At 38.6% G+C, this 18,357-nt stretch overlaps 1 protein-coding gene and 1 pseudogene across 18 annotated transcripts in view; one reads left to right on the top strand and one right to left on the bottom strand.

Annotated features, from left to right (window-relative positions):
- NEK1 (NIMA related kinase 1) overlaps positions 1-18,357 on the bottom strand; it is a 123,350-nt gene that overhangs the window by 20,542 nt on the left and 84,451 nt on the right. For 10 of the 17 annotated variants that reach the window (XM_084758670.1, XM_084758660.1, XM_084758671.1 and 7 more), the window contains 6 exons: positions 11,399-11,551; positions 9,264-9,428; positions 8,023-8,106; positions 6,058-6,178; positions 5,179-5,285; positions 3,996-4,234 (listed from right to left, as the gene is read on the bottom strand). In XM_084758670.1, coding sequence (XP_084614796.1) covers positions 3,996-4,234; positions 5,179-5,285; positions 6,058-6,178; positions 8,023-8,106; positions 9,264-9,428; positions 11,399-11,551 — 869 coding nt within the window. The remainder of the gene's footprint in view (positions 1-3,995; positions 4,235-5,178; positions 5,286-6,057; positions 6,179-8,022; positions 8,107-9,263; positions 9,429-11,398; positions 11,552-18,357) is intronic. The other 7 variants (XM_084758663.1, XM_084758666.1, XM_084758669.1 and 4 more) reach the window with 1 other exon arrangement.
- Positions 3,030-3,971, top strand: LOC311584406 (centrin-3-like; annotated as a pseudogene). Its single transcript has one exon. The product of its transcript is annotated as a centrin-3-like (transcript).

The following is an 18,357-nucleotide window of genomic DNA, read 5'->3' as shown; positions in this document are numbered from 1 at the left end:
GTGCTTGTCATGAAAGCACGAGGTCATGTCAAGAGCCAGGCATGGTGATGTGTATGTGCAATCCCAGTGCTGGGAGGCAAGGGCAAAGGAATTCTGGCCTTGTTGGTGAGCCAGCCTCACTTCCAGGCGAATGGGAGACCCTGGCCCACAAAACAAAGAGCACAGTGCCTGAAGAGCAACACCTGCGTTTGAGCACTGGTCTCCACACGCACATGTGCACACATGCACATACAAAGAAAGTACATAAATAATAGAATAGCAGTTGTCTGTCCGATAATACCTTTGGTATTTAATGCTAAAGACAGTAAATCTGTTTTGGTAGTTCACATCTTCTAATGTCTGCTATTTAGAGTAAGCAAAGGAACTTAACACTTCTAAGCTTAAGAGAAACATAATTAAATACTTCACTAATAAAAGCATATCCAAGTGGAAAATTAAACTGAAAAATAAAATGATGTATTTTGAAACAGTTAAGATTAAAGAATTCTGGCAATTAAATTATGTATAGAAACAAATAGATAAAAATAATCTCACAAATATAAATAACACAAATTTAAAGAGAAAGATAATTTTAAATAAATTATGATAGTGGGTGCTATTTAGTATAAAGAAGGATGGGTATTCTTCAATCATTATTGAGGCAGTGACAGCACAAAAACTATTTTTTGTGTGTGTGTATATGTGTTTACATGCATCTAGACCTGACTATGTAGACCAGAGATCTACCCAGGTTTCTTTCTACCTTAGTTTTTATGACATAGTCTCTCACCTGGAGCTCACCAGTTTGATTAGATTGGCTGGACAGCAAGCTCCAGGGTTCTTCCTGTTTTGCCTCTGCAGCACTGAGATTTCAGTTGGGGACTACCCTACCCTGCTTGGGTTTACATGTATGCTGGGGGTTCAAACTCAGAGTGAAGCTTACCCTGAAATACTTTACAGAGTGAGCAATTTTCCTAGCACCAAAGCTATTTCTTAAACAGAAATAATATACACTGTAAGTTGAGTTTCAATTATAGAAATTTATTTCATGAAAATAATTATAGGATAAAAAAAGACAAGAGGCTCAATTATAGAAAAGTATTGCTGAAAATATGATATAAAACCAATCTAACAAAAGTCCAACATCAAGTCATGGGTCACCAAGAGACAGATACCAAAAACACTATCATCTATAGCCCTTGGTTGCCTCTGAGGTGAAAGGTCTTTATTGTTAAAAACACCATGCACCTCAGATGCAGGGTCCAGAGGCCCCTGATCTGAACTGACCTGAAGGCCTACTCTCTGATGACTAGTTTTCAATGGTACCAGAAGGTACATGCAAGTGTCCAAAGTAGTGAAAAACTAACAGGTATACCCAGCTATGATGCCTACGAACTGCACCAACCAACATGGCATACTATAACCTTAAGGGTGCAGTTAGTGCTACACATACCTTGGCAGTTATCAACAGCTCTCTAGTTGGCCTTAAGACCCACTCAACAAGAGAGAAATTATACCTGGTACTGGAAACCTAGTCAACTACCCATGGCTAGTGAAGTCACGGATCTTAGAGAAGAATCTCCAATTTCCACTTTACTAAGCTAAGACAGTATCTTAACTATATTGTAAGTATTTTCCTTATACCCACCTTATAAGTTTAGTCCTCACCTTTCATCAAGGAAGCCTCTTTTTGCAACAGAGCCCAACACACAACCAGAAAACAACAACCAATCAAACTCAGAGTTGTGGAGCCTTCACCCAATGGGGTCAAAACAACTACAAAACAACTCCCATAGCTAATGTTCAGAGAACATTGGGAAAGACGGTTCAGAAAAAGTATAAGAGCCAAAGAATCAGAGTTTGCTGTAATAATGTCAGCAGCTAAGCCCATCAGGTCTTACCAACGTGACTGCTTAGCCATGAGTGGAACAAGGCCAAACACTAGCTATGCTAAAGCAGGTGGGGAAAGCCCACAAGACCTCAGCTTTACACAAAGAACTACAGGCAACTACGGAATCCTGAGAGTGAGATAAATAGCCTTCACCAGGGAAGAGCACACCAACTGGTGATTCAATACTAAATGGTCAGCCCTAAACATACATACAAGTGACACATAAGACTGAGCAGGTTACATTAAGGAATATAAATGCATGTGTGTGTATACACAGACACACACACACGTATGTATATACATATACATATAACAATTAATGAAAAAATGAGGCCATGAATTTGAAAGAGAACAAAAAGGGTTATATGGGAGAGTATGGGAAAGGGAAGGGGAAAATAATGTAATTATAATGTCCAAAATAAAAGAAGTTTAAAAAAAATTATATAGCAACTTAATGGAGGTCATTCAAGATAATACGAGAAAATATTTAATGACTAATTTTAATAATATCAAAACAATAATATCAAAATCATATTTGTATATTATTTATATCCAATAAAAATAGCTACACAAAAATGTATCTAGCATATCTTGGTAGGTATACTTATAGAAAAATCATACATAAGTAATGTAGGTAAATGTACAAAGCCATGGAAGCAGGAAGAGAAACTAAGAGGATAAATAAGGAAGCGGTCTCCAGTCTATACCACACAGTCCTACTTGTAGAATAACGCTGCCTAGGCCACAGCGGCACGCAAGAGTCCAAGGAACTATGAGGAAAGGGGTTACACCTTTCCCCTGACTCCTCAACAGAATCACAAGAACACCAAGGTTGCAGAAGGCAGCCATATTCTTTCACTTGAAGTATTTGCAGTGTTGGTGTGGGACCTGGATGTGGTAGCATTGAGTAGGTAGTTCAGAAAACAACGACCAGCAACTCTGAGCACCTGGGATAAACTCTGTATAAGATACTGACTGGGAGAGCAACCAAAGCTTCACAGCTATTTGTTAGTACCATTATAAAAAAAACTCAGGCAATAAAATAGAGGCTCTTTGCTTCTTTTGTGTGTGTTTTTGTCCTTGTTTGTGTTTTGGATCAATTAAAACCCAACAATGGGGTGGTCCCCGAGGCTGACTGTTGAAGGTGCTCTTAGTAAAGTCCTTGAGTGTAACATCTCTGTCAGAAGAGAAAATGAGTTTAGCTCTGAGAGGTGAGCTTGTAGTAGACAAAACAAAGAAGAAAAAAATGAAGAAAGCTCTCTGACGAACAGAAGCAAGAAATTAAAGACGCTTTTGAGCTCTTTGATACCGACAAAGACCAAGCGATAGACTGTCATGAATTAAAGGTGGCAATGAGAGCCTCGGGTTCGATGTGAAAAGGGCTGATGCACTGAAGATCCTTAAAGACTATGACAGAGAAGCCATGACGATTTTAATGAAGTTGTGACAGAATGGATATTGGAAAGAGATCCACATGAAGAGATACTGAAAGCATTTAAACTACTTGATGCTGATGACTCAGGCAAAGTAAGTTTGAGGAATTTGTGGAGTGTTGCCAGAGAATTGGGTGAAAATATGAGTGATGAACTTCAGGCTATGATAGAAGAATTTGATAAAGATGGCAATGGGGAAATAAATCAAGAAGAATTCATTGCTATTATAACCAGTGACATCTAAGGAATTATAAGAATCAACACCAAAATGATGCAGTTACTACCTATATTCTCTTTTTGTGCCTGTAGTTTATTTGTTTGTTTGTTTTATCTAACCTATTTTTTTCCAAAAAGACCCAAAACAAGTATCCTTTGTGTTTATATTTCAGTACTGTTAAGTTTTCTTATATGATCAACACTGTTAGCATTAATGGTTAACTTCCCATTTGTAATGCAGGCCTATATGAAGCTTTAAAAGTTCAAGTCATGTTGTGTATATTATTTGGAGCCTTCTAAATTTAGCACTAGCTAATTTATTTTATTTTGGTGCATGTTTTTAAAACATTCATTAATAAAGTACTTATTTTATAAGTAAAGTACTTATTTTATTAGTATTATTTTATTGTCAACAATGGCAATAAAACAATGTTATCAATGGAGAGACAGTGTTATCCATCTAAGAGCACACTTGCCTTGGGGTTGTTGGCATCAAACAGACCAGTTGACAGTCCAATCAGTAAGGCGTTCTTGGCTTTTCTTTTTGGTGGTGAATCAGAGCGAGATCGAAGTGGAATTGGCTCTTCTGGTGAACAATGAATTGTCTTGACTAAGTTCAAGTGCTCAGAATGAGCCACTTTCTGGAAAAAAGGTTCTGGCTGCACTGACTTCTCCACATCACATCCAGAGTGCTGAGAACCGTCTACCACAGGTTCTGGGGAATACAGAAGAGATTATCTCATAAGTCCATATGATAGCTCTTAAAATTCTAAATATCACCAAGTATCATATAATATTTAACATGAATCCCATCCAAGGGGCTGGAGAGATGGCTCAGTGGTTAAGAACACTGGCTGCTGTTCTTGTAAAGGACCTGGATTTGGCCCTCAGGACCCACACAGCAGCTCATAAACATCTGTAACTCCAGTTCCATGAGATCTGACATGCTCTTCTAGCCTTCATGGGTACCAAGACTACATGTGGAATGCATACATTATGTATACGCAGGCAAACCACTCAGGCATATAAAGTATTTTTAATTAAGAAATGAATTTCATCCAAAACTAATCTCATATCAGGAAAACAAAATCAAAGTATGCATGTAAGTATACTGCACACAAGCTGGGTGTGGCCTATAATCCCAGCACTCAGGGAGGCAGAGGCAGGTGGATCTCTGTGAGTTTGAGGCCAGCCTGGCCTACAAAGGTAGTCCAGGACAGTCAAGGCTACACAGAGAAACCTGTCTCAAAAAACAAAAACAAAACAAACAAACAAAAAGTATACTGTACACTAACTTATAATTAATTTTTAAGAAAATATGTTTTATTTTAAGTATTTAATATATACTTTCATTATATTGGAAGTTTAAAAAAAGAAATGTAAAAGATATAGAGTTTAGACAAATTTTCAGTTTATTTTGTTTACACAGAGTATAAAATTATTTATATTGACTTATTTTAATTAATAGTGTTTTTAAAAGAAACCCATTTATTCAGTGCCCGTAGTATGTTAGTTTTGGTTTTGCAGTAATTCTTTTCATTTTCAACAATATAACTTACAAAAATGTTAACTGCTTATCTACCACAGTTCCAAGCTGACTAGTGCAGATTGTTGTTCATAGGCCTATTTCATTTTAAGAAAGAATTATGATGACTTTACCTATATGATCCTCACAAGGTTGGTCCACATTCCCCAGCATTCTATCTTCACACACTTCACTCTGCTGCATGGCAACCTTGTCTTCCAACCTGCCACAAACAGGTAAACTAAACAAAATAAACAAGCACAAAGAGTGCGCAGGTGCCTAAGGTATGTGTGTGCATCACCAGTGCACAAGAACCTCTGAAGGGCAGAAGAGGGCATCAGATACCCTGAAACTAGAGTTCCAGGGGCCTATGTGTGTACTGGAAACCAAACCCAGGTCTTCTGCAGGAGCAGGAAGTCCTCTTAACTCCAGAGCCATCTCCCGTGTCCCCCAGACTACTGACTTTTATAAAAACTAACAAGGCGAGGCTGGAGAGATGGCTCAATCGTTAAAAGAACTTGCTGCTTTTTCATGAGGACCAGAGTTTGGATCCTAGCACATATATGGATCAGCTCATGAACACGTAAGCTCCATGTGCAAGGGATCCAATGTGCCTTCTTGCCTCCACAGTACTAATGCACACACATGTAAACACACACCTGCACAAACACAAAACCAAACACTTTAAGAATTAAGATGGAAAGCATTGAATACATTATATTAGTAACTGTATTTGGAATGGGATGACAACTATGTATTTTGTTTATACATACTAAAAATCTGCAGAAAAGGATCAGAAACTGAATGGAAATACAGGCTAGCAAGACATTTACTGTTTATTGTCATACTTTTTTATTTCTGTCTCATGTGAATACCTATTATGAAATCAAATTGCTTTATAGGGTATTGTAATATGAAGTTATTAAACTAGCATATTAGTTCATGCAGCACGACCTATTAAAGAGCTTCCTAAAGGCACCAGACTTTGAAAAGCAAAGGAAAAGACAACATACTCAGTTTCCTCAGCTGCTTCTTCCTCAGCGGTCCACACATCACTAACAACACACGGCAGACTCTCGTTTGTGTTTGTACTACTTGGCTCTTGTAGAACTTCTGTTTCCAAATCATCAGGTTCTTCAAAGCAAAATAGGGAGATGTCAGAGCAAAGTTTTGCTTGAGAATAAAGTGAATAAATTTTCTGTAAGTTATCATTACAATTACCTTAACTAACGCTAATTATATACAAACCAATCAGTTTTAAGATTTTTGTGCTATTTCTGTAGCATGGTCATGTCTGAAATGAAAGATTAGTCCTTTCTTTTTTTCTTCTATAACAGAAATGCTTGAACACTGTGCATACTCCTTCTGGTCACTATATGTAGGCTGTGTGTGAATCTGTGCACAGGCGAGAAGAGAGCCAGATGCCCCAGAGCTCAAGTTATTGGTATCTGAAAGATGGGACTCAAACTCTGGTCCTCATGATTAGTGCTAACTGCTGAGCCCTCTTGCCAGCCCCATTAAGACTTCTCTTTTTCCTGTCTGAGATCATGTACTATCTTAATTCAACACCATGCTTTTTCTTATAATTCAGATATGCTTTTCTTGTCTATTTTTAAATTTGTAATAATTTTTATCAGTTGCTCACATGAGTGTTTTTGTCATTTATACAAGGTAAGTACTGAGGAGAAAAAACCTTTTTTATTTTGTGTTTTAGTACGTAATTCTGCTCTTGCTAGAGAAAGACAGGTGTTGGCAAATGAGTTTGTTGTTTCTAGAAGTGAGCTGATACACGGTTTCCTTCAGGGATGAGTTTTATTAGGAGAAAAGGCCTGGAGATAATGGGAAACACAGGCAGGCTTCAAGGCAGGGAAGGATTAGAAAGTACAGCACCTTCTACAAGACAATGTGAAGGAGAAGGCCTTATGGAGGTGAGCTTTCCCTGTAGGAGAGGCGTTTCCTTAAGGGGTACAGCTTAAAGAGAGACAGCTATCATGCACAGGATGGTAGGTAGGGCAACTTTAGAGAAATCTACGGAAGAAAGGAAGGTGTCTGACTTTTATATTCTTTCAGGGGCTGGTATGAAGCCCCACATCACATAATTTAGTTCAGCACAGCCCAATGACAGGGAGCATGGAGGAGGCAGATACAGTGTAGCACTATAAATTAGGGATGGCAAAATCACAGCACAGGTGGCTCCTTAACTCTTTGTCCCAGAGGAAGAATTGTAGGAGAGCAAGAGCAAGGCCTGGTTATTTCAGGCTGTGGAACTGGCCTGCATGACCAGCTTCTTAAAGTGGCAGGTCCATGATCTAACAGCTCGCTAATGATCTTTACCTATATTAAAACCAACTTACTCCATTTTCACATGGCCCAAAGTATTTACTCTATAGACTCTATAGCTCTTTGCAGGAAAAGTAAACCTTGCCAACTCCTAAACTAGGGTATACAGTCTTCACTATATGCATACTTATGCTATCAGTTGAATTTATTTCTTCTTAAAAATTTTACTCTTAATTTTAAGAAGAGTATAATATACTGTCTTGTTTAGTCTACTATAATGAAATATCAAACTGGTGGCTTAAAGAAAAAATTACTTCCCTTAGTTCCAGAGAATCTAGTATCAAGATACCAGCACAGTCAGTTCTGGAGAAAACTGCTTTCTTCCAAGTACACTCATAGCCTTTTCCTTCCTGTATTTCCAGCAAGGCACAGAACAAAAGGCCAGCTCTTAGCCTCTTCTGAGAAGGATGCTATCTAATACCATTCATGAGGCTTCACTGAAATTTAAAACTTAATTACTTCCAAATACACAGGGAATTAGATTTCAACATCCACGTCTTTAGAGGAGCACAGACTTTACTGTGTGAGAGCCACTTCTAATCATGCTCCTAGTGAATATGATCCTTGCATGTGATGAACTAAATATGGTGCATGACACACAATCCCTGACAGTCTTGCCACCCAGAAAGCAGAGTTACCTTCACTAGTGAAACACAATGAACTTGATGCCGTCCCAATTCCCGACTGAATGTTTATGAAGACAGGCAGCTTCTGGTTGTTATCTGGAAGTCAAGGCATCATGAAAGAAATTCATTTAGCTCAGAAGAACCCCATGACAAGTTTTTGAGACTAGAATATCAATTTGTGTGTGGAAGGAATTTTAGTTAGAGAATAGACTGGTAGATTGAAATAGCTCTAGATTCTTTAACCCTCTTCCCTTTGAAAGGCAAGCTTGGTTCCCCACCTTGGGTTGACTTTGTGGGTTTGTGACAGCTGTGACTTAAAGAAGTGCTAATGGTCCCAGCTCAGTTCTCTGGTTAACTTTAAGAACATGAGCAGCAACAAACAACAAACAAAAAGCCATACACAGCTTTTACTATAGCACCTGAGATGGCTGTAGAGTCTTTAAAACTTCTCTACCAGAGGAGAATCCTATTTCTCCCAATCTCGTGTCATCCGAGGAGAAATCACCTAAGGTAAGAATAGGTGCTGCAGAGATGGCTCAGCACTTAAGAGCACTAGTTGTCTGCCGGGGAGGCCAGGTTCAATTCCCAGCATCCACTTGGCTCTCAATCATATGAAACTTCAGTTGCAGCATCACCATCTGGCTTAGGCAGACAGACATACATGCAGGCAAACCACCCATGACCATAAAATAATAAAAGGTTTTAGAAGACAGGAAGACTATTGAATAGGACTGAGACTCCACAAAGGGGAGGACAGCGAGCTGTCTATGTTCCTAAGCCTTTGAGGTGTGTGTGCCTTCCAAGCTGGCAGTAAGCCATCAGGCAGGCTCACTGACAATTGGGCATCACACCATTGATCTCTTAGGCAAAGACACAGTGGTGTAGGAAAATCACAAGCCAAGCCCTGCCTCAGCCCCTGGCCTTTAGAGTAATAACAGAACGGCCTGTTGCTAGTGTGCATGGGTATCTATGCCCGTAGTTCCAGAACACCAGCAGCGGGAGCAGGGCTCTGCGTTCTAGGAGACCAGCCTGACCCATATCATAAAACACCTTAAAACTCTTGGTCTTGAAAACCAAAAACAGGAAGAAAAAGAAAAAAAGAGAGACAGTTACTAAATGTATAAAAATAGTGAGCCTAATTTGAGATAATTAAACAGATACTCAAATTTTAATTTCCTTATAAATACCCACTTGTACGAAAAAAAAATCAGTATCAAATAAAATGTAGCTCATTTTAAAGCATTAAAACATACCGTCCACATTTTCTGCTGACTTTGTTGGAGACACCTCAGGAAACTTTGTACTTTTTATTTCAGTAGAATCAACAGTAGCTAATGGGTTAACTTCTTTTGAAATACACTGTGAATTTTCTTCTCCAGCGAGTAAGGGTTTGGAGTGTTCCTCTTCAGGATAAACCTCTGTAGAAGCAAAAGAATGAATTACCTACTGTTCTCAAAAGGTCTTGAGTTTACTTGCCGTGGCATTTAAAGCAAAGAAACACAAATACAAAATCAGAAACCCTGGATTATTGCAACAAGTAGGTACTGGGGAAGCTCTCCTACACACTTGAAACTAATAAATGACTTAAGATAGTGTGGCAGCCAAATGTGGTTATATAATGACGTCCAGGGTGGTTAACACAATTTGCATTCTTCTCCTTTTTGGATAAAAATAATACACCTGTATCAGGATCAAGTTTTAAAAACTGTTTATTGTTTTTATTTCATATGTAGGAACTGATATTCTCATTTGCTATAAACTGTGCACACTGTACTGTGTCCAGGAACGAGTAGATTTATCACAGAATAATCATTGTAGTTATCTAGTCTCATTATTCCTGTGTGACTGCTGAACATTTTCCAGCCTTTGCACCAACTTCCTATAATCAACTGTCATAGGTAAATGATTTTATATATACAATAAACAATCCTGCCAATATATAGACCTTTCGGTTCATTGAACTATTCCTTACCTCACTATTTCAGTCCTTTTATAAGTCATATCAAAGAGGCCTTAAAAATTATGGCCTCTCAAAGGTTCATATATTAAGAATTCCCATTTCTAATTTTTAAGGCTATTTTCACTCATCTCCCTCTATTATAGCTTTCTGAGACCAGCTCTCAACTCACTATGTAGTCTGAAATTTCCTATGTAGACCAGGCTGGCCTTGAACTCAGTGATGCACCTGCCTCTGCCTCCCTAGTGCTGGAATTAAAGGTGTGGACAAATATGGATGCCCTACTTTAGCTTTGTAAAAAGCTGATTGTTCCATGAATTTGCAGGAGAGAGAGAGGAGGGAGAAAAGGGGACGGAACAATGTTATAGTTAAACTGAAACGCAAGGAATTCTGTTTTGGAAGCACGTACAGTGACCAGTCATGATGTGCTTTCCCCACCTTCACTCCCACCCTGTGGACGCCGTCATTAGACTCGAGCTGCTGCATGCACCTCTAGTTTATTGAACTCACTTCATATGGGAAAACCCTAAATTCAATTTCGATTCAATTTCTGCATGTGCCTGGTTGACATGATTGGAGAACAACATGAATTGTTGTCAAGTGACCTCAATTTCAGTTCATTACTTCTTTCTATGGTTTAGATACAGTCAATCCACGTGTGCCCAAAAGTACTTGTTTCTGACTGTGGTGATGCTAAAGAGGGGCTAAGATCTTTAAATGGAAATCAGAGAGGACACTGTTTTCATGACTGATGGTTACGAGATTCACCTTTAATAAGGAACTAACCACCCACTTTTGCCTTTTTGTAACATATGCACAGGCTCTTTTCACAGTCTATTTCCCAGCAACTAGCTGACCACTACAAAACATGTCAATGACCTCATGGCCTGAGTCAATTTTTCACATGCTTTAGATATGAGCTTTATGCTAAACTTCGAGGAGCAAGCGAGAAAAAAGAACACAAAAAGTAACACACATGCCTAGACACCGTCCATGTCTGGACACAGTTCCATGCACTGCCTGTCTTGTGACAAGGAGTTCAGCTGCTGCGCTTCCTTAGGTGCTGCAGGGAGGACTCACAGATCCAGAACGTCTGCCTTTGGTCTTGTGACAGCACTTCCTCCCAGGCCCAGGATGATGTTACACGTTATTCTGACACCTTCTACTCAGTTTAACTCCTCAGTAGAGACTCAGGAGTTTCATCATGCATCTTAATAAACTGTTTCAACATTTCCCCTCATGGAAAACATGCTTGGACTTTTTCAGTCCCCTGATCCAAATTTCCTCCTCTTTAGATTTCATTCATGACTGATGAAGTCAGAACTCAAGATTCCTTTAGGACAACTGATGCTAAGGAAGTAAAGTATTCCACACAGTGAAAGGAAGACATCTTAACATGTAATTTTTAGTAACATTACTTCTTGTGCTCACCACTCTTAAAAGCTGTGTTTTCTAGTAGTTCTGTCTGTAGCTGGAGTTCAGCTTCTCCGAGTATCTTCAGCACAGAATCTGTAGGGCTTTTCCCCCAGACTTTTCTTGGAGAGCCATTAGGCTCTAACTTAATAACCTCTCCTACAGTATGTTCTGTGAGGAAAGAAATACAGAGAAATAATTCTCAAAGATAGAGTAATTCATTGCTTAGTAGACTTAGTTTCTATTATCCAACCAACTACTTCATGCTAAAAGCTAATATAAAAATAAATTATAAGATAAATATACATTATGGGCAAAAAGGCAGAAATATCTGACTTATTTTAGCTTATATACCATAACCAGACAACTAACACTTCTTTTTTTCAATAATAATTTTGGCCAGGTGGTGGTGGTGGTGCACGCCTTTAATGCCAGCACTTGGGAGGCGGAGGCAGAGGCAGGCAGATAGCTGTGAGTTCGAGGCCAGCCTGGTCTACTAAGTGAGTCCAAGAAAGCCAAGGCTACACAGAGAAACTCTGTCTCGAAAAAAACAAACAACAACAAAAAATTCACAATAATAATTTTGAATAATTTAAATAAAACTTAGTAAGGCAAAAATAATTACAATCATCATAATGTCTGGTAATAAAACATGAATATAGGGACTGGAGATATGACTGAGTGATTGTGAGCACTAGCTGCCTTTTCAGAGGAGCCAGGTTTATCTCCCAGCACCTACATGGTGGCTGACAAACACCTGTAACTCCAGTTTCAGTGGATCTTAGGCCTTCTGCTAGCCTCTGTAGACACCAGGCACCAACTGATGCACAGACATGCATTCAGGCAAAACTCTCATACAGATAAAATAAATTAAATTTTAAAAAGATCTAAAAGCCTCCAATGTATACTTAAGAGTAATAAATATAATTATACGGTATACATTAATACGGCCTTATAATTGCAGCCTACACAAAATGAGTTTTGTTTTTTTTTAAAGCTATTTATGATGTTTAATCTTGGTTTTCAATTTTAACTAGACCTGGAATCAGTTGAAAGGAAGATGACTGGGCACACCTGTAAAGGGTTTTCTTGATCAGGTACCCTCAGTGTGGACAGCACCTTCTGGTGGCAGACCACGTGAAAGACAGCCCAAGAGCTTTGCGTTTTGCGGCTTGCTTTCACCTCACTGTAAATTCATTTACTTTGCTGTTGCTGCTGCTGCTGCCTTTGCTGTATTCCTTCTCTGATTCCAGAACTCAGCTTCTTTAGATGTCTGATATCAACTGGAGACCAGTGGCTCTCCAGGAACCCTCCAGGCCTTTGGTGACAGGAAACATTCAGCTTTATGGAATAAGTAACTACTGGATTCTTGGTCTTTCAGGTGTGAGACAGCCATTTTTGGAAGACTCAAACTGTGCCATGTCATATAAGCCAATCTAATAAATCCTCTTATAATACAGATTCACTCTATAGGTTCCTTTTCTCTTGACTATGATACCACCTGAAAGATGTGTTATTAAGATTTAGGGTATAGCATAAAGGGGAACAGCAAACAGACTCCAAGTTATAAAGATACATACAAATCACCAAGTAATAGTCCTGTACCACCAACACGGTTATCATGAGGGACCTAATTTTAAAAGTACGGACAAGGTAAAAGACACATGGATCATAAAAGAGGATACAAACCTATTTGTTGTTCTAGTTTTAACTTTGTAATGATCTTTTTTAGCAGATAAGATATACAAACATAACAGCTAAGTGGAAGTGTAAAATCTAATGTGAAGCCCCACAGCTTTACAGTAGCTGTGCTCACCTTATAGAAAGTTGTTGGGTCTGGCTAATCTTGCTATATGATTTTTTTTAATTTGCAAGTTCTTTATAATAAACTTTTAATTAAAAGGTGGTTAAAACAGGATGAAAAAAAAAAGAAACAGGAATAAGACTCAGAAGTTAAAGTTATTTGATATGTGAGAAAAAGTGCCAAGTAATGCCAATAGAAAAGAGACCTTCTGGAACAAATGACACTGGAAAAATTGAATGCCCTTTGGGAAAAAATTCAATGCCTTTATAGCATGGGGGGAAAGCCCGCAGGCTAGTGGAGGGCTGAACTGAGAGACGGGGCTTGGATCCAGGGAGGGCAGAATGACTAGTGTCTGTCAGGAGGAGTACCAAAACGAGGGCACACTTCACCATGAGCACCGAAATCACTGTAGTCTCTAGAGCAGACCACCCAGAAGGAAGAGGAGGAGTAAGGCTTGGAATTTATGGAGAGCCAGACATAGCCCCTACTTCCATCAGCGAGAACAGAAATAGTTATAATTCATGAGCCATTAGGCAGATTGTTCAGAAAGGCTGTTGACTCAGTTAAGGGGAAAGATTAAGCATAGACTAAACACTGCTTGAATCCACTTAGCAGAGCTTAGGAAGAAGACCTAAATGGATCAACATAGTCATAACTAACTTAATTGTATTCCAGAACAAAGGTCAAGAACAGTTATAGGAATACATAAACATAAAAAACATAAACTCTACAATTTAAAATTTAGTGTTTTGTCCCCTAACAAACAAACAAAAAAATCAAGCATAGTATGACCAACCAATCAAAACCAATGTCCAAATGACAGATGATGATGATATTACCTTCTGAAAAAGGACATTTATAATGATTAGTATAGCTGAATTCAATTGACTGGCTGTGGGAGTGACAAGTAAGAAAAGCTGGCCTGGTATGTAGTTTACTTGTAGAGTACTTGCTGCAGAGGCTTGGATTAGATCCCATCACCAAAAGGAGAATAAAAGAAGGAACAGGGAAGAACAGGAGGAGGAGGAAGAAGAGGAGTATTGGACTTGTAGGAGGAAAGACCAAAAGGAAACAGGGAAAATGGCAGCCAAGAATTGTCCTAAACTGCTGACAGCTATGACTCACAAATCCAAGAAACATAAGCCAAAGGAAGGGGATGGACATGGTAACAAGGCATGTCATCACCAAACTCCCTGACACCAGGGCTTCAGGGAACATCTGAGAAAAAGCAAGAGGGCAGTGATTCATTGCACATAGAGAGCAGCTAGGAGTGAGTTACACATGACTCCAGGACAAACTAAATAACGGGAAAATATAGTTAAAGTAGGAAAGAATAAAAACATCAGCCTAGAATTCCATGGCTCATGAACAAATATTTGCTAAAGGCAGACATAGTAAACTTTTACAGACATATACAAGTTGAAAGAACATCATTAGGAGAGTGCAGCATAGCAACTCTTAGAGGGAGTCTAGCAAGCAGAAGAAACAGGGTCAGGTGGAACGTTCCTCTTCACAGAAGGTAAAGAGCACTGGAAATGACAAATACAAAATAGACACATAGCATCCTCTCACTTACTGCTTAAGTCTCCCTAAAGGACTAATGACTAGAATAGATTATTAATTTTATAGCATAAATACAAGCAAAACAAGTACCTCACCCATCCCATTAACAGCACAAAGGTAGGAAGAGAATAAATGCCAAGTGTTACAATGCTGCTATAGGCTAAGCATTAAAACCATTTGCAAACAGATTTCATAAAACTATATACTATTAAGGCTAAATCAAATACTGATTCAGCAGAGTAATGAACTGTTGGTAAAAAAAAATTAAAAAATGAGAGGAAATAGAGAGAGAGAAAAAAAAAACAGATGGACGATCAGAGAAAATAAAGCAAGGTGGCATATATTTAAGTTGTACAGAATGTATATAGTATAAAAATACTAATTAGGTGTTATGAGTGGATTAAAAAAGGCAAACCCACACTCAATATAAATGCCTAAACAGATTGAGTACAGAGCAACTATACCAATAAAGAATCCTTAAAACAGATAATGAAAACCACAACACAGATGCCTTTCCAAAAAACAAAACAAAACAAAACAAAAAACCCATTATGATAAGTCAAAGAAGCCAGACACAAAAGAACACAAAACGTTTAGGGTTGGCTTATCTGGCATTCTTGGACCAGAATGATCAAGCTACAATGGGAAAATACTGGACAAAGTCTGGGTAAGGAAAGGCCATGATACTCTGGGGTGATGGCAGTAGTTGACACTATGCAGTAAATCAGTCCACACAATTGCTGGAACTCACCAAATGTACAATCACAGCGTGCGCATACAATTATCTACAAAATAACATAAAAGGAGAAACACTTCGAAATAAAGTGAATTCTGATGATGACTACATGCTCTAAAATACTTACAGAGAAATATACAAAGGTCTGCGGTTTGCTCTGAGTTATGTCAAAAAGAAGACTGATGAATAGAGCATAGATATTGACAAAGTACAGTAAAACACTAAAGGCATAATGTAAATGGATTTATAACATCCACTGTAAAATTATTAAATTTTGCTACATACTTGAAATTTTTCATAACAGAATTCTAGATTTTTGTATGTGATAATACAATGGAATATTATAGCAATGTAAAGAATTTTTAAATACTATAATAAGATCTGTAAAATAAACTTAAAAATAAAGCCTAGAACAATACAAATAATAAAACCTGGATATGATAATATAAAATAAAAGAAGTATCCATTCACATATATATAGACATACATGCATATATACATACACATACATGTATATATATGTGTATGTATATATGTACATATACACATATCCACTTATATGCACATATATCCAAATGTACTTTGCAAAGACAAACAAGCTAACACCAGCAATTACCTGGTAACAGGAAGGACCGTTCCTCAGGTTTTTTAGAGATAGGCCTAAAAGATCACTCAAGATTCTAGGGAACTACTTTAGCAGGTCTAAGGCAGAGTGGAACTGATCACCCAGTTCTTGTGGTTTTGGTTTACTGTGGCCAGTCTTCCTACTTTCTTAAGAAAATAACATCAAGTTGAGTATGGTGGCATACACTTGGAACCCTGGAACTCAGAAGCTCTAAGACAGGAGTTCCATGCTAGAAGATAGTATTATGTAGCAAGACGTCATCCAAAATAAACACACACACACACACACACACACACACACACACACACACACACACACACACACACACAGCTTTTTAAAGCAACTTCCAGGAAACTTATGTATCTCTCCACTTTGCCCCCCACCCAGCCTTCATGCTGGCAGTGCCTATTACTCCTGAACAGTGGTTCTCAGCCTTCCTAACGCTGCAACCATTTAACGCAGCTCATGTTGTAGTAACCCCCAACCATAAAGTTATTTCATTGCTACTTCACCACTGAAATTCTGCTACTGTAAATATCTGTGCCTTTTGATGGTCTTTGGTGATCCCATGAAGGCATTGCTAAACCCCAAAGGCATGGAGACCCACTGCTCCAGAAGCCTTCTTACTCAGCCATAGCTTCCCACCTCATATCTCAGCAGCAGCTGCTGTCCTCTTATTACTTCTTGATTATTTTCATGTATAAAGTTTGAGCTATATACACAGAAAGCCCAGAACTTGTGGTACATGTCACACAAGCTTAGCTAAAAAGCTTATGTATTAAAAGGAAATGCAAGATATGCAAAGAAATAACAGGAGGTTATCAATAAAAATGAAGTATGAAAATCCCACAAGAAAACTCATTACTTGGAATTCTAATAAAAAATTAAAAACAAGTGAGGTTTACTGTTCATGAGGGAAGAAAAGGATGTATATGTGTCTGGATATGCAGAGATCTACAAAACATGGCTGCTGCATTTACGGATCTGGGGGTCTTGAGGCACTGAACGTTTGCTCACAACAGGAAGCGGTAAGTTCGGCACGGGCCGAAGGAGAGGAATGAGAATCTAGCAGACACGCTTGAAGAGGCGTGCTGTAAAAGAACTTTCAAAAGCGGGCGACAGCTCAAGGCCCAGGACAGGAAATAAACAGAATGAAAGACCTGAGAGAACATACAAAGAAATATAAACATCTTACCTGTTACAGAAGACAGTCAACACAACAGAACACAGTGTTGGAATTACGTAACAATGATTTATAAGCAGCTATTATAAAAATGCTACAGGAAGTAATCATAAGCTTTCTTCCAAGAAAAGGGAAGGAATATAGTAAATAAGACTCAAATTTCAGTGTTAATAAATCAGAACTGTACAAAGCCATGTTCAAATATATTGATGTTTTCTTCTACAGGTGTCAAAATTGATTGTAATAGATTCCATAAGGGTTGTAAAATGTAAAATATTTACTATCTTATGTGGAGAACACATTTGATGACCTCCTTTTATTTATTTGAAAACACGTCTATTAAATCTTTGAGAATTTCATATAATGTATTTCAGTCACACTCACCCTCAACTCCACCCGACACACCTCTCCTCCCACCTACCTGCATGTCAAACTGTACTGTCCACACACTGCTGGGTACACAGCCATGCAGTGCAGGGTGACAGACATAACAGGCTTAAAGAAAACTGACTCGCCCTCCCTAAGAAGCCACAAACTGTCTACAGTTAGTTAGGGATGGAGGCTCGTAAACTGCTTTCCTCTCTGTGCTAGAATACGATACAGACAAGCACAGCCACCATGAATTTATGTGTGCAGAGCTCCTGTCATGCAGTCATCCTCAATCTCTGGCTCTTATAATCTTCCCATCCCGTCTTCCATGATAGTTTCTGCATGCTGTGTGCTCTCTAGGGCCCCCTGCCCCGCTGTGTGTGTTAGAGATATTCCACTTCAGCAAGCATTCCCTTACTTTTATTCTATGTTCTTTGACCAGTTGTGAATCTATACATTAACCGCCATCAAGACCCAATTGTAAAGTCCTCCCTTCCACACTCTTAAGTCTATATTTGTTGAAGTCAGAATGTAGACCCTTCATGATAAGGCTCTGTGTAGCCTCCCAGACTCCTCATTTGCTTTTCTTGTCATGAAAGTTGAGTTTTAACTAATCCTGTTGAATTATATCAGATCCCCTAAGCTTCACAAGGGCTAGGAGCTAGGGATGGTGGTACACACCTGCCATTCCAGCATT

This window comes from Acomys minous, assembly GCF_964271855.1.
Source record: "Acomys minous genome assembly, chromosome: 15".
NCBI classification, from domain to species: Eukaryota; Metazoa; Chordata; class Mammalia; order Rodentia; family Muridae; genus Acomys; species Acomys minous.
Note: the sequence above shows the minus strand (reverse complement) of the source record. Positions and strands in the feature narration are given on the sequence as shown.